Here is a 13,129-nt window from a genome sequence, read left to right as displayed (position 1 = left end):
GGCCTGGCTGGACTTTGAACTAGGAAGAGCTGTGGTGGCTAAGCCCTTGAGTTTTAACAGGTATAGTGTCCTTGGCCCTAGTCTGTTTGGGATGCTATTACAACATACCTTAGACTGGATAATTCCTAAACAACAGAAATTATTGTCACAGTTCTGGATATTGGGAAGTCCACAAGGTGCCAGCAGATCTGGTATCTGTGTCAAGCCTGTTTTATAAGTGCATTGATTGCATTCCTGAGGGGTGGCCCATGTCCTAACATCAAACCTGGAGGCTGAAAGTCAGCATAGGGATGAAGGCACCAACATTCAGAGCAGATCCACACTCTGTGCCTTCTGGGCCAGGCTGTAGGATTAGGCTGCCACCGATGACCTGCATTCCACATGGCCCCACAGTTGTAGTCACTTAAGTCAGTTTTTCTTCTGGATCAAGAGAGTCATAAAAGGACAGTCAGAGTCAGGCAGGGGGGTGTAGACAGAGCTACCACTCAGTGACAAGTTGTCCGTTTTCCTCTAACTTTCTGACTTAGCATTGTCCCGGGTTGTTTTCGTTCACTTTGATGTTTTGGTGCTGGGCATGGAACCCAGGACTTCCTGCATGCTCTGTGCCACTGAGCTACACCCCAGCTCCAGGGTTGTCTTAGTGAGGAATCCCCTCCCCCTTCTGGTTTTCTCTAATGCGGTGGGGCTGACGGGGCTGGATTTGGGCTTTTCTGGTGTGTAGTATGCTTCTCAGATCCTGTCAGATGCTGGGGCCATCTGTGCCCCTGGTGCTGTCTGTGTACCTCGCCCCAGCTCCTCAGGGACTGTTTGGCCCTGTGTGTCTCTCCTCAGGACACTGGCATCGGGATGACAGAGGAGGAGCTGGTATCCAACCTGGGCACAATTGCCAGATCAGGGTCAAAGGTAAGCACAGCCCAGAGTGTTGCCTTTCCACTGTGGTGTGGACAGTGTGGGGACACTTGCACCGTTGTGTCTCTGCAGTGTCACAGGGACCTGTCAGTCATTTCTGTTAGTGTTCCCATTTTAATAGAGGAGAGGTTGAAGTGTGTGCTCTGCCCAGAGCTGCAGACTGGTGGGAGGCGGGCTCAAAGCCTGTCGATCTGAGTCTAGGATGTGCCCTTGACCTCTGATGCTTTTCTATGAAGTGAGCACTGGGCTGTTACCTGAGCTGCATGGGCCCAACACAGACAGCCAGCAGAAATAGGTGGCCTTCTCCAGGCAATGACCTTCACAAAAATAAGCATGGGCCACTGTCCTGTAGGTGTGGTGGTTCTGCTGGGAACTGCTTTGGGGAACACCCAGCCGTTTGTGAGTTGTTTGGCTGCTGGTGTGACAGAAGCCAGCGCTGAGAAGACAAGATGGTCTGTCCAGAGGTCCTTCCCACCTCTCCTGGAGCCTCTTTCTTTTTGTTGTGTAAGTGGTGCCATCATTGGTCCGGAGAGACTCACAGAAATCCCACTTTTAAGAAACGTCTGTAACTGGGACTCTGCCAGGAAGTTCTTTGTTTTTTTCTACCAAGGATGGTCTCCATTGTCCTGTATAGCAGCCACTGGCTGTGTGTGTCTACTTAAATTTAAACACATTAAAATGAAATAGTTAATAGCTTCTCAGTTGCCCTAGCCACATTTCAGGTGCTTCTGGCACAGGACATTCTGGCAGCCTCAGCAGAGCTGTTTTGTCTGACATGTTGGTAACATTAGTGTAGAATGGGCCAGCCCTGCACAATGCCATGTGACAACATGTAGTTTTCCCTCCATATCTTTGGGTTCAGTTAACCTCCATGTGGAAATATTTGAAAAACAATCTATGCTGAACACATGCAGACTTTCTTTGTCACGATTCTCTGAACAGCGTGGTGTAGTAACTAGTCACACAGCATTTATGTTGCTTTAGCTATTTCCAGTAGTCTAGAGATGACATCAAGCATAGGGAAGGATATGCATAGGACATATTTGTAAATCCTGTGTCGTTTTATAGATGGGACTTGAGCATCCAGGGACTTTTGTATCTTTTGGGGTTCTGAACCATCCCCCGGGATACCAAGGGACGATGAGGCTTAGCGTCTAGGAGACAAGCCGAGGACACACAGCAGAGTTCTCACTTTGCCCACTGACCTGCAGGGTGGACGTGCTTACTTTGCTTACTGAAGCTGCCTCTTTTCCCCCCAGGCATGACCGCAGGGCTGCAGTTTTCTGTGATGGGCAGGAGTGAAGGCTTTGTGTGTGGAGAGCAGCCCCATCACACCTCGGCCCAGCTGGGTCAAGGCAGCTTGCTCTACCTCCCTGTGGCTTAGTTCTTTGTCACATGGGTGGCGAATACCAGTGTAGCTGTTCAGAGATTAATTGGGCTCTTGGCTTATGGAGAGGAACATACACAATAATCGTGATGTCAGCTCCCTGTGCACATGGGAGCAGCCTCCCTTTAACCATCTTCTGCTACCATAGGCCTTTCTAGAAGCACTGCAGAGTCAGGCAGAGGCCAGCAGCAAGATCATCGGCCAGTTTGGAGTCGGTTTCTACTCGGCCTTCATGGTAGCTGACAGAGTTGAGGTTTATTCCCGCTCGGCGGCCCCAGGGAGCCCAGGTTACCGGTGGCTTTCAGATGGGTGAGTGGAAGTGGGCCCACCTCACACAGGCAGTTATCCCTGTCCCTTGGTACACGTGGAGTCAGGCATCACCTGACATGCAAATTGGCTGTTACCACTGAGTTTGGAAAGAGACTTTACTGCGAAGAGGCGTTTTCTGGGCTATTTTGGTGTGAGGGGCTGGTCACCGGTCACTGTTCTGTGATGCTGGCCAATTCAGGGTGAACTCTTCTGTGGTTGGCACTAGGATGGGACTCTCCCTGGTGTCCCTGCCCTGCATGCGAGCCCTGGCCTGGTGCTGTGGGAGCCCTCTGGCTCTTCCCCACCCTTGAGTGTCCTGGCCTCGACTCAGCACCTGACCTTGGCTCAGCAGGGTGAATGTGCGTGGGAGTGGCCTCATCATCAGTCTCCGTCCAGTCAAGAGAGATGCTTGTTTCTTCTCCCACACGCACAGGGTCTGACTAGTTAATGAAGCGAATGTCCAGACTACCTCTACACCACATGTGAGGGGAAAAGTGCCCCAGCCAAATTTAAACATATTTTTTTAGTTGGCCCTAAAACTTGATTTCTGAATTATGTGTTCTGAGCTGCATCTGCAGCTCACCTCGGGCAGAAGGCCTGGCTAAAACATAGCTGACTCCTCCCTCTCTCCAAACAGATTTCTATGAAAGCAGTGCTCATAGGGACATGACCAGGGTGCCAGCAAAACCGCATCTGGGGCCTCCCCTCTTGTTGCATTTCTGAAATGGTTTTTGCTCTTCTCAGAGCTCCTGGCCTCTGCCAGAATGAGAATAGCACAGGGTTGGCCTCTGTTTTCCTCCAGCCATTTGGTGCTGATTTCGACCTGGGCCAGATCCCAGGGCAGCCCAGGGTTGCTTTCAGGTCCCACAAACCCAGTAGGTTCTCCTGGAGGGCGGTAGAACCCCTGAATGCCTGGGGCTTGTGCCTCACACCGTGGAAAAACTGTCCTTATCCCTGATGTCTGTTCGGTGACCTGAAGGACTTTGCCAGGTCCAGGAACAGGGGAACTGGGTATGGTGTCACACATCTATAATTCCCATACTGAGGGAGGCTGAGATGGAGGATCTCAAGTTCAAGACCAGTCTGGGCTACATAGCAAGACCCCAACTCAAAAAGAAACAGGGTACTTGTGGTCTCCCTCTCTTCTGTGTGCTGGCTTGGGCTCTGCTTGTGAAAACCCCAGGGAAGTGACTGAATTTGCTGCACAGGGTTTTATAGGCACTGATTTGTGGAACTGGCTTTTCCTTTGCCGTATATCTTAGTTCTGGAGTGTTTGAAATCTCCGAAGCTTCGGGAGTTAGAACTGGGACCAAGATAATCATCCACCTCAAATCAGACTGCAGAGAGTTTGCCAGCGAGGCCCGCGTGCGAGGTGAGGGGGCTGGATCCCCCGTGGGCATCACAGGCACGTTTTACTAGACTTGCCTGGGCGAGGGATGTGGGCACAGTTGGGAAGGGCTGGGCTTCCTGTTTGGCCCCTGAGTGTGTAGAGATGGAGTGCCTGCTGACCCTACATTGGAGAGCTTGAAGGCAGGGCTTGCTAGCACAAAGGGCACGAAGCCATTTGTAAACTTGGCGGGTATGATAAAGTCTGCCCTGCAGGAGGTCCCAGGGCTTCCTGTCCCTGCCTGATGGAACTTTCGGAGCTCAGGCGTCCCAAACTCCAGAGGGCGGTGAGCACTTTTGCAGGCCACCTCTCTGTCCAGCTGTCCTTGAAAGCTAATGGAGAGCCTTGAGCCCTCCTGGGACCTGCCGGTAACCCCTAAAGCCAGATCCTCTGCCACCAGAAGGTCTTGTGGTCTCAGTGGACTGCACCCCAGGAGGTCTCCTTTCCATTCAGGTTCTGCCGCTGCTGCCATGCGTTCAGCAGGGAGGATGGGTGTACTTGCTGCACCCTGGTCCTGCATTCCTGAAATGGGCACAGCGTGGGTGGGCCCTTCCCTGCAGGCACTGTGCACCTAGAGATCTGCCTTTGTTTCTGGGGCTGTGTGTCTTTACCATTGTATCTATCTCCTGCAGATGTGGTAACAAAGTACAGTAACTTTGTGAGCTTCCCCCTGTACCTTAATGGAAGACGGATTAACACCTTGCAGGTGAGGTCCTGGGCTGCCTGCAGGGCTTGGACAGCCATGCAGATGAACTGACACATTTCAAGGATGAAGGGGCAGAGAGGACACCTGGGGATGCTGCCCAGAATCACAAGAGACATGAGATTTGGGGGTTCAGGTAGACTCCCCAGCCCCATTCTGGACCACCTTGGGCTCAGGGCTTCTTGAAGTGTCATTCAAACACCACCTCAGTCACCCATTCAGCAAGCGTTCGAGTGATGGTGAGAGTCCACAGCTAGCGTTAGAACACTGCCATCCCTTTGCAGAGGAGCCTTACCACATTGGACCTCTCCTCTGCTCCTCTTCCCCAGACCTGGCAGCCATGAGCTACTCTCTGTCTGGATTTGCCCACTTTGAGTGCTCACACAGTACGTGGTCTCTTGACTTTGCCTTTCACTGAGCTTGATGTCTTTAAGGTTCTGCCATGTAACGTGTCAGTGCCTCTTGCCTTTTCATGGCTGAGTGATACTCCATTGAATTCATCAGCTCACCCATGGGTAAACAGCATCATTATCTCTAACAGGCACCATCAACTCTGGCTTCCTCATCAGCCCTTCCCGATGCTGTCCTGGGGAATGGAGGGGTGTGTGTGCGCTTGTTCCAGAACCTTTTCTGTGTCTCCCCTTACCTTCCCCATCCCAGAATTGGAGGCTGGCACTTGGGAATGCAGAGGGGTCTGCACCTGGGACCCCTGCCAGCCTGTCATGGTGGCCAGTCCAGGGGCATGTGCTCCTCTAGCTCACTCCACACCCTGTTGGGAAGACATGTTTTAAACATGCCATCACTGTTGGGTCTCCATTTCAGGCCATCTGGATGATGGATTTGAAGGATGTCACTGAGCTCCAGCATGAGGAGTTCTACCGCTACATCTCCCAGGCTCATGACAAGCCTCGCTACACCCTGCACTACAAGACAGATGCACCACTCAACATCCGGAGCATCTTCTACGTGCCAGAGACGGTGAGGGCTCAGCTTGGCTCAGCCCAGGAGTGCTGGGCTGCAAAGCCACTCCACTGCCCTGGAGCAGGGCACCCCGTGGCCACAGTAGTTTCCACCATGGTGACAACTCTGTGCCCCACAATTGACTGGCAGAATTGGAGCAGAAGAAAAGCAGAGGCCTCTGCATTAGAGGGAAGGGGCAGGGTTTTCAGTCTCCCCTGGGTTGTGCACAGGAGGGGGCATTTTACGTGACATCTTTCATTGCAGGCATTCACGGATGGGGACTGGCTTAGGGTGGCCAGAGGGGCCCTCTGAGCACAGGCAACTCAGGACAGGGCTGTGGACACTTTACACAAGATTCTCTAGAAAGGGCTCCATGTACCTCTGTGCGTCCCTCACCTTCCCCTTGCTCACGCCCACAATAGAGCTCTTGTGAACCCTGCAGAGGTCTAATTGGAGTTTGGTCCCCAGCCTCTCTTGCCTGCACCTCACCAGCCCTCACAGTGCCCATTTCTTAGTATCTGTTTGGGAAAGCTGGGCGGGGTCTTCCTAAACCCCAAGCAAGGTCTGCAGACCAGAGGCTCCGTATCCCTGGGACTTGTTAGAAATGCCAGGTCTCAGCCAGGTGAGCCAGGTGTTATCCCACCTATTCAGGAAGTAGAGATCAGGAGTCACAGTTTGAGGCCAGTCCAGGCATACAGTGAGACCTATTCAAAAAATAACTAAAGCAAATGAGCACTGGGAGCATAGCTCAAGTGGTAGAGCACTTGGCTAGCAAGTGCACGGCCTTGAGTTCAAATCCTAATACCACCAAAAAAAGGAAAATGAATGCCAAGTCTCACCCACTGGGTGAGACCTCTGGGCCCCCACCCCCTTCCCCCCATCAGCCACATTGCAACTGGACTTAGTGCTGAGGCAAGGCTGGCCCTAGAGGGCATTTTCTGAGAGCAGAGAGCACTAGTTTTGGCTTTGTAGCCACGTAGTCAGCAGATGGCGCCTCTGAACTGTGAGGAGGGGCCCAGTGAGCCTATGGACACTGAACCACGAATTTCCCATCATTCTCACGCCATGAAATATTCCTGTCTGATTTTTATCAACAACCATTTAAATATAAAACTTGTTGTCAGGCCCACGTGGATAGGCAGTGAGCTGGATCCGGCCTGTGGGTCATGGTTTGCTGGCCCTGCCCAGAGCACGGGTTGGCTGTGCTGATGGCATCTCTTTATGTCCTCCATAAAATTAATGGATCAGGTGGGCAGAAGTGTTCAGAAAAGGCCGGCCACCCCTGCAGAACCTGGGGGCAGGTATCATGGGAGGGCCTTCCTCGACTTTAGGCTTCCAGCAGAGTAGCCACGGTGGAAGTGTGAGGATGGCAGCGGTGTGTGCGCTCCTCTGGTCTTTCTTGTGCTGAGCTGTCGCCTGTGGCGGCCCTGAATGCTGCTGGCTGTTGGGCATGCCGCCATTGGGCTCTGCCTCCCTGTGACTGAGGTGGAGGGTTTCTGGCATTGTCACCCAACCTTATCCTTTTCTCACCCCCAGAAACCATCCATGTTTGATGTGAGCAGGGAGCTGGGCTCCAGCATTGCACTCTACAGCCGCAAGGTCCTCATCCAGACCAAGGCCACAGAAATCCTGCCCAAGTGGCTGCGTTTCATTCGAGGTATGGTGGCCCATGTCGCCAGGTGCATTTGCAGAATGTGCTGCTGGTCTGGCTCTAGGATGATCTCTACTGAATGTGACTAAGCACAGCACAGTGTCCAAAAAGTAGCCAGGGAAAGCAGCCCGGAGCCTCTGGGGAGCTCTGCAGCCTCAGCAATAGCCATAGTTGACTTGGGGGTGGAGGGTGAGTTGTTTCTGTGTTTAGAAATTTTATATGATTTTCAGACTTAATTGCATTGAATTTGAGATTATAGTTTAGTAAAGAAGTGTTTAGACCTCAGTGTCATAGTACAAAGGCACACACTATCTGTGATATACTTAGTTGGTTTTTTTTTTTTTTTTTTGAGACAATGTCTCACTGTGTAGCCTAGGCCAGCCTCGAAGTCATGATCCTGTTAACCTCAGCCTCCCAAGTCCTGGGATTACAGGCTAGAACTGCCCTCAGACCATGTCTTGTGCCCAGGTTTATGTCCATCGGGGGGCAAGCAGAAGATGGAGGAGGAGCCCCATCTTCCTTGCTCCCCTCTTTCCACATGTGGAGGGCTTTGCCACTGGCCAGATGGCCACAGGCTTAGGGAGGGTCTAACCTGCACTATTCTTCTCAGGTGTGGTGGACAGTGAGGACATCCCCCTGAACCTCAGCCGAGAGCTCCTGCAGGAGAGTGCACTCATCCGGTAAGCCAGGAATGACCTACAGGAGCCGAGAGCAGAACACAAAGACTAAAGCCTGGTGAAGCTGGGCATGAAGGCTGGGCTCCCTCAGTGGACTTCCAGGTCCCTGGGCCTGGCCTCTGATGCCTAATGTTGAACAGCTCAGTCTGTGGTTAAAAGAATTTGGGACTGGCTGATCACCACCAAGGCTGAGGTGTAGAGGGGCAGAGTCCAAGGCTCTGACAGGGCCAAGTCGGGCCTGTGCGCTCAGCTCAGGACTGTCCATCCACATTGCCACGCACCTCGCTCTACTCCATCTCCAAATCTTTCTGTGTGTTCTGACTCTGCTTCCCTGGTGAAAGGAGTGCTTCATCTATAATCCTAACCTGCCACTGTTTATGTTTCAGTCTGCAGTAAATGGACAGCCTAGGTAAGGGCAGGTATGTGACTGAGAACAAAATTGAAAGTGTGACCTTAGCAAATTTCCAAGTTGCTGTGGGAGAATGAGATGCAGCGTTGGTGTGCCTTGAGTGGAGCCTCACAGGCTGCGTCCAGCTTCCCAGGTGGAGGACGAATGTTCTCGGGATGCTGAGAAGCCAGCTCAGAGAGAATCCCAGGTCCCTCTCAGCCCCAGTGCCTTCTGCACCCCAACTCGGTGCTGCCCAAAGCGTCCTTTGCCACCCACCTCTGAAGCAGACACTGCCACATAGACAGTTTCAGCTTTTAACATAATTGAATTCACATTTGTACTGTACTGTTTCTTTTTTTTCTATATAACAGTTTATTTTTGGTGCTGCCGTGTTCGTCTGTTGAGAAGCACTTTTAACAACTGCGTAGCAGCATCTCAGGGATCTACTGTTTTTATCGAGTCCTTCAGGGTAGGACTCAAGCTGTTCCCTGTTGATACAGATGCATAATAAATGGAGAAAGGCTCTCAGTGTGCTTCAGCACCTTACGGGTGATGGGGCCCTTCTCTTCATTGGCAGTGCTGCTCTGGGGCACGCGCATGCTGAGCAGGACAGGGCAGTTCAGGCGCTCCTTAGTGGCAGTTCTCCGTTGCTGGTAGAAGACGCCTGCGTGTGTTTTCAGGAGGGTATTCTGAAGGCCTCGAGTCTGGGCTGTGCCTGTTTTCCTTCACGTTGACGTAGAGGGTTGGGTGCTGTTTCTGAAGAACAGGAGGTGTTTTCACCCACGGCCCATGCCCACCACCTGGCTCCTCTGTAGCCTTGCTCAGGGAGATTCCAGGCCCCATGCCTCATAAAAGGACATCTTGCCATGGATGAGGCAAGGGGTCAAAAGCAGCTGCTCACCTGGGCCTGAGGAGCTCTCGTGAGATGAGACTGGGCTGGACACTCATGTGGAGATACAGCGCCGGATCCAAAGGGCCAAGGGACTGTGTCCGTGTATCCCCAGCCTGACTGTAGCAGTCCTGCCTGTTCTTCCCCAAGGGTTGTGCCAAGCCTTTTTCAGAGCCCCTTGTATCTCAGATGTGGCAGCAGTCAGGTGCCTGTGTCACAGTTATGGGGTACGAGTTGCAGAGAGGTTGTGCTTGATAGTAACCAAGCCCGTGTGTCAGAACTGTGGCTTTTTGCTCTGTACCCCAGTGCTCAGGGTTGGAGTGGGGCCTGAGCTGCAGTGAGGGGGCTCACCCACCTCATTGCTGCTGTGGTTGTCAGAGGCCAGATTGCTGTCTGAGGGCTTAGCCCAATGGAAGGTCACGGAGCTGCACTGAGTTCCATCATAGCATCTCTTTCATAACTGTGCCTGTAGGACATCCACCCTGTCCTGGGGCTCTGTGGCCCATTGCAGGTGAGGACGTCTACCCCTGTCCCATTCTGACAGACTGAAAGATGAAGGACAAGCCACTCAGAACAGAAGTGCAGGAGGAAAAGCTTTTAAATGGGCTTAGTTCCCCTGTCCTGCATCATGAAGGAGATACATTGTAATTGCACCTTTGTAAAGGAAAGGCAAGATACAGAGAAGGAAGTGTGGCCCTGATGCCACTAACAACGTTGCTGTAATTTAGGCCTTGAGGTGTTGCTACAGCAAACACCCTGACCCGCAGAGTCCCACGTTTTAAATTTCCGGTGTGCACATAGTGCGTTGAGTTTAAGTGCAAGCGATAGAGTGCGTGGATAGCATGTGTAGTGCTGATCCTACTTATGGAAAATAATGCACAGGGAGAGGATAGTTTTTACAGGTATGGATGCCATACTGGAATTTATCCATGTAGAGATTTTCCTGGTTTTTCTTTCAACACAGGCATTTCATGTCACTAGGATTGTCAGATGTGACTTTTAGTGGCCATGCAGTGGGGCATTTTTCCCTTCCATTGAACACTGTGTTTGTTCTCAATTGTTCTTTATGTCATGTGCCACAGTGGAAGGCCTGGTCCAAATGTTTCGGTGCTCTTGATATTTCTGATGCATGGTTTCCACAATTGGAACTGGCAGTGGTAGAAATATTCTCTAGGTATCTGTTGCTGGTTGTCTTCACGAAGGTGGCAGCAGTTCTCATTGCTGCTTGCATGGGGAAGCACTCTCCCCTTAGCCTCCCACTCTGCGGCTTCCCAGGGATTCCTGCTACTCAGTCCTTAAGCTCCTTGGTGGGCTGAACTTCCTCTGTGCTCTTTTGGCCCTCATACTTCCCAGAAGCTCCTGCTTATGGTCAGTTAATTCTGTTCTATAGGAAACTCCGGGATGTCCTACAGCAGAGGCTGATAAAGTTCTTCATTGACCAGAGCAAAAAAGATGCTGAGAAATACACAAAGTTTTTTGAAGATTATGGCTTGTTCATGAGGGAGGGCATTGTGACGACTGCAGAGCAAGAGGTTAAGGTAGGCTGGGTTTCTGGGCCTTTCTGTGGTCTGCCTCGGTCCTGGTGTTGCAGAGGAGGCTGGATGGGGCAGCCGACACCCAGTCACTGGTCACTGTTGACCATTGAACAGAATGCTGGGCTCCTGGGCCTTTTTTCTGTGGTCCTGGGGTTTGAACTCAAGGCCTCATGCTTGCCAGGCAGGTGCTCTGTCACTGGAGCCACTTTGCTGGTCCTGCTTTCTTCTTTCCTCCCTTTATTCCATCTGGGCCCCCAGCCTCCAGGAGGATGCCACTCACATCCAAGGTGGGTCTTGCCTTCTGTAGAATTACCCTCACAGACACCCAGAGGTGGACTTTACTAATCTCGTAGGCATCTATCCATATAGTCAAGATGACTACCCTTGCCCTACAGGCATTTGAGCTGCCAGTGAAGACCATATACCAGCACAAGCATGGCCCCAAAGCATGGTAACCAAACCTGCATGTTAGGACTGTGGACGGCAGTCATGCCTTGCCAGGGCTGTTCCCTGTCCCTGTCTTTCCTGTTCATCTGCTCCTGTCCACTTGAGTCCCAGGCACAGCACAACTTGGGACCTGTCCCTGGGTGGTTTCTGCAGCCTTCTGAAGATTACAGTGCTACCTGCTGCCCTCAGTGCTGAGACAGTCAGAAATGACAATGGCTTGGACAAAGTGATGTCCAGAATGCTGGGTCTGTCTGTGCAGATGTGAATCTGCATCAGCCTCCTAAGACCCATTCTTCAGGGTCGACTTTGACATCCCCCACTGGCCAGAGCTAATCACCCAGCCACCACTGGCTGTGAGGGAGGCTGGACTTCCTGTCTAGGTGCCACAGAAGCAGGGGCTGTTGCTGAAGATAGAGGAAAGACACTGGGGTCAGGAGCAAGGTCTGCCATGGCTGGGCTCTAGCCCTCCCTAGGGTGGGGTATACAGACTCATTGGGATGCCCTGGGCCACATGGTGTGAAAGGCGCCCCCAAGGACCTGTACTTCTTCAAGTGGGGCTCATGGGCAGAGTGAGGCCTGTCTGGGAATATCCAAGAGTCCACCACAGCCGCCAGAGCAGGGAGCTGGTGACACCTGTAGTTTGCGGGGTAGAAGATGGAACCTGGACCTGCAGCAAGTTGTGATCTGTCTGTGAATGCCTGCAGGAGGACATTGCAAAGCTGTTGCGCTACGAGTCCTCAGCACTGCCTGCCGGGCAGCTGACCAGTCTGTCGGAGTATGCCAGCCGCATGCAGGCCGGCACCCGTAACATCTACTACCTCTGTGCACCCAGCCGGCACCTGGCTGAGCACTCGCCATACTATGAGGCCATGAAGCAGAAGCACACCGAGGTGAGTGAGCAGCATGGCTGGGCTCCTGGGGTCTGAGCTCTGAGGGAGGACCTCGAACCTCCTGCCTCTGTACTTGATAGAAACTGGCTGAATGTGGCCAAGGCCCGGGAGGCAGGTGCACGTCTGTGTGGTGGCTGTGATTCCAGTAGGTGATGAGTGGGTTCTCTGCTCAAAACTACCAAAGCAGCCAGAGCCTCTTTCAGAACCTTCTGGTGAACTGTCCCTCAGGCCAGGAGCTCCAGAGTCCCCATGAGGGGTTCCCTCTGCTGTCTGTCACAGGCTGATATAGGGTCTGGGGTGCCCACAGGTCCTCTTCTGCTATGAGCAGTTCGATGAGCTCACCCTGTTGCACCTACGCGAGTTTGACAAGAAGAAGCTAATCTCAGTGGAGACAGACATTGTCGTTGATCACTATAAGGAGGAGAAGTTCGAGGACACGTCCCCAGGTTGCCTCTCATCCCTCTCCAGAGCATGGGTGACAGACAGAGCTACGTGGGGCTAGGTCCTACAGTGTCTCTCCTGACCTGCCCATGGGGTTTTCTCTCATTTGGGTCTGGGGCCACTGAAGGCAGCTGCTTGTGAGCATTGTTGTAGTTGGTGGAAAACCTTAAGGTCCTCTCTGATGCTCCTTACCCCGGCTGTTTCTGGTTGAGCACACTTCCTTACAGAACCGGAATTGTCTTGTTAAACCCCTTTAAAAAAAAAAAAAAATCGCATCCTGAGGTTTTCACTGTAGATAAAACATGTTTCCAGGAGCTTCTCTGTCCCAGTGGGTGAGGAGGACAGGGCTGGAGACACCCCAAGGACATGCTGAGTGGAGCCCACCAAGCAGGGCTCTGGGCAGCAACCCCTGGGCCTGCTCATGCCTGCTCTTCTGCAGCTGGTGAGCGCCTGTCCGAGAAGGAGACAGAGGAGCTGATGGCCTGGATGAGGAACGCACTGGGGTCTCGAGTTGCCAATGTGAAGGTGAGGTCTTCTTGGGATGGGTTATCACCTG

General features: G+C 52.5%; 1 protein-coding gene across 1 annotated transcript in view; it reads left to right on the top strand.

Moving 5' to 3' along the window:
• The window catches only part of Trap1 (TNF receptor associated protein 1), a 40,300-nt gene that overhangs the window by 15,326 nt on the left and 11,845 nt on the right, over positions 1–13,129 (top strand). The window contains exons 5-15 of the mRNA XM_074059961.1: positions 832–903; positions 2,445–2,605; positions 3,868–3,977; positions 4,625–4,698; positions 5,518–5,673; positions 7,192–7,312; positions 7,917–7,986; positions 10,651–10,798; positions 11,947–12,132; positions 12,440–12,578; positions 13,013–13,098. Coding sequence (XP_073916062.1) covers positions 832–903; positions 2,445–2,605; positions 3,868–3,977; positions 4,625–4,698; positions 5,518–5,673; positions 7,192–7,312; positions 7,917–7,986; positions 10,651–10,798; positions 11,947–12,132; positions 12,440–12,578; positions 13,013–13,098 — 1,323 coding nt within the window. The remainder of the gene's footprint in view (positions 1–831; positions 904–2,444; positions 2,606–3,867; positions 3,978–4,624; positions 4,699–5,517; positions 5,674–7,191; positions 7,313–7,916; positions 7,987–10,650; positions 10,799–11,946; positions 12,133–12,439; positions 12,579–13,012; positions 13,099–13,129) is intronic.

The sequence above is a fragment of the Castor canadensis genome, chromosome 17 (genome assembly GCF_047511655.1).
Source record: "Castor canadensis chromosome 17, mCasCan1.hap1v2, whole genome shotgun sequence".
NCBI classification, from domain to species: Eukaryota; Metazoa; Chordata; class Mammalia; order Rodentia; family Castoridae; genus Castor; species Castor canadensis.
This window is presented reverse-complemented; position numbering and strand designations above follow the sequence as displayed.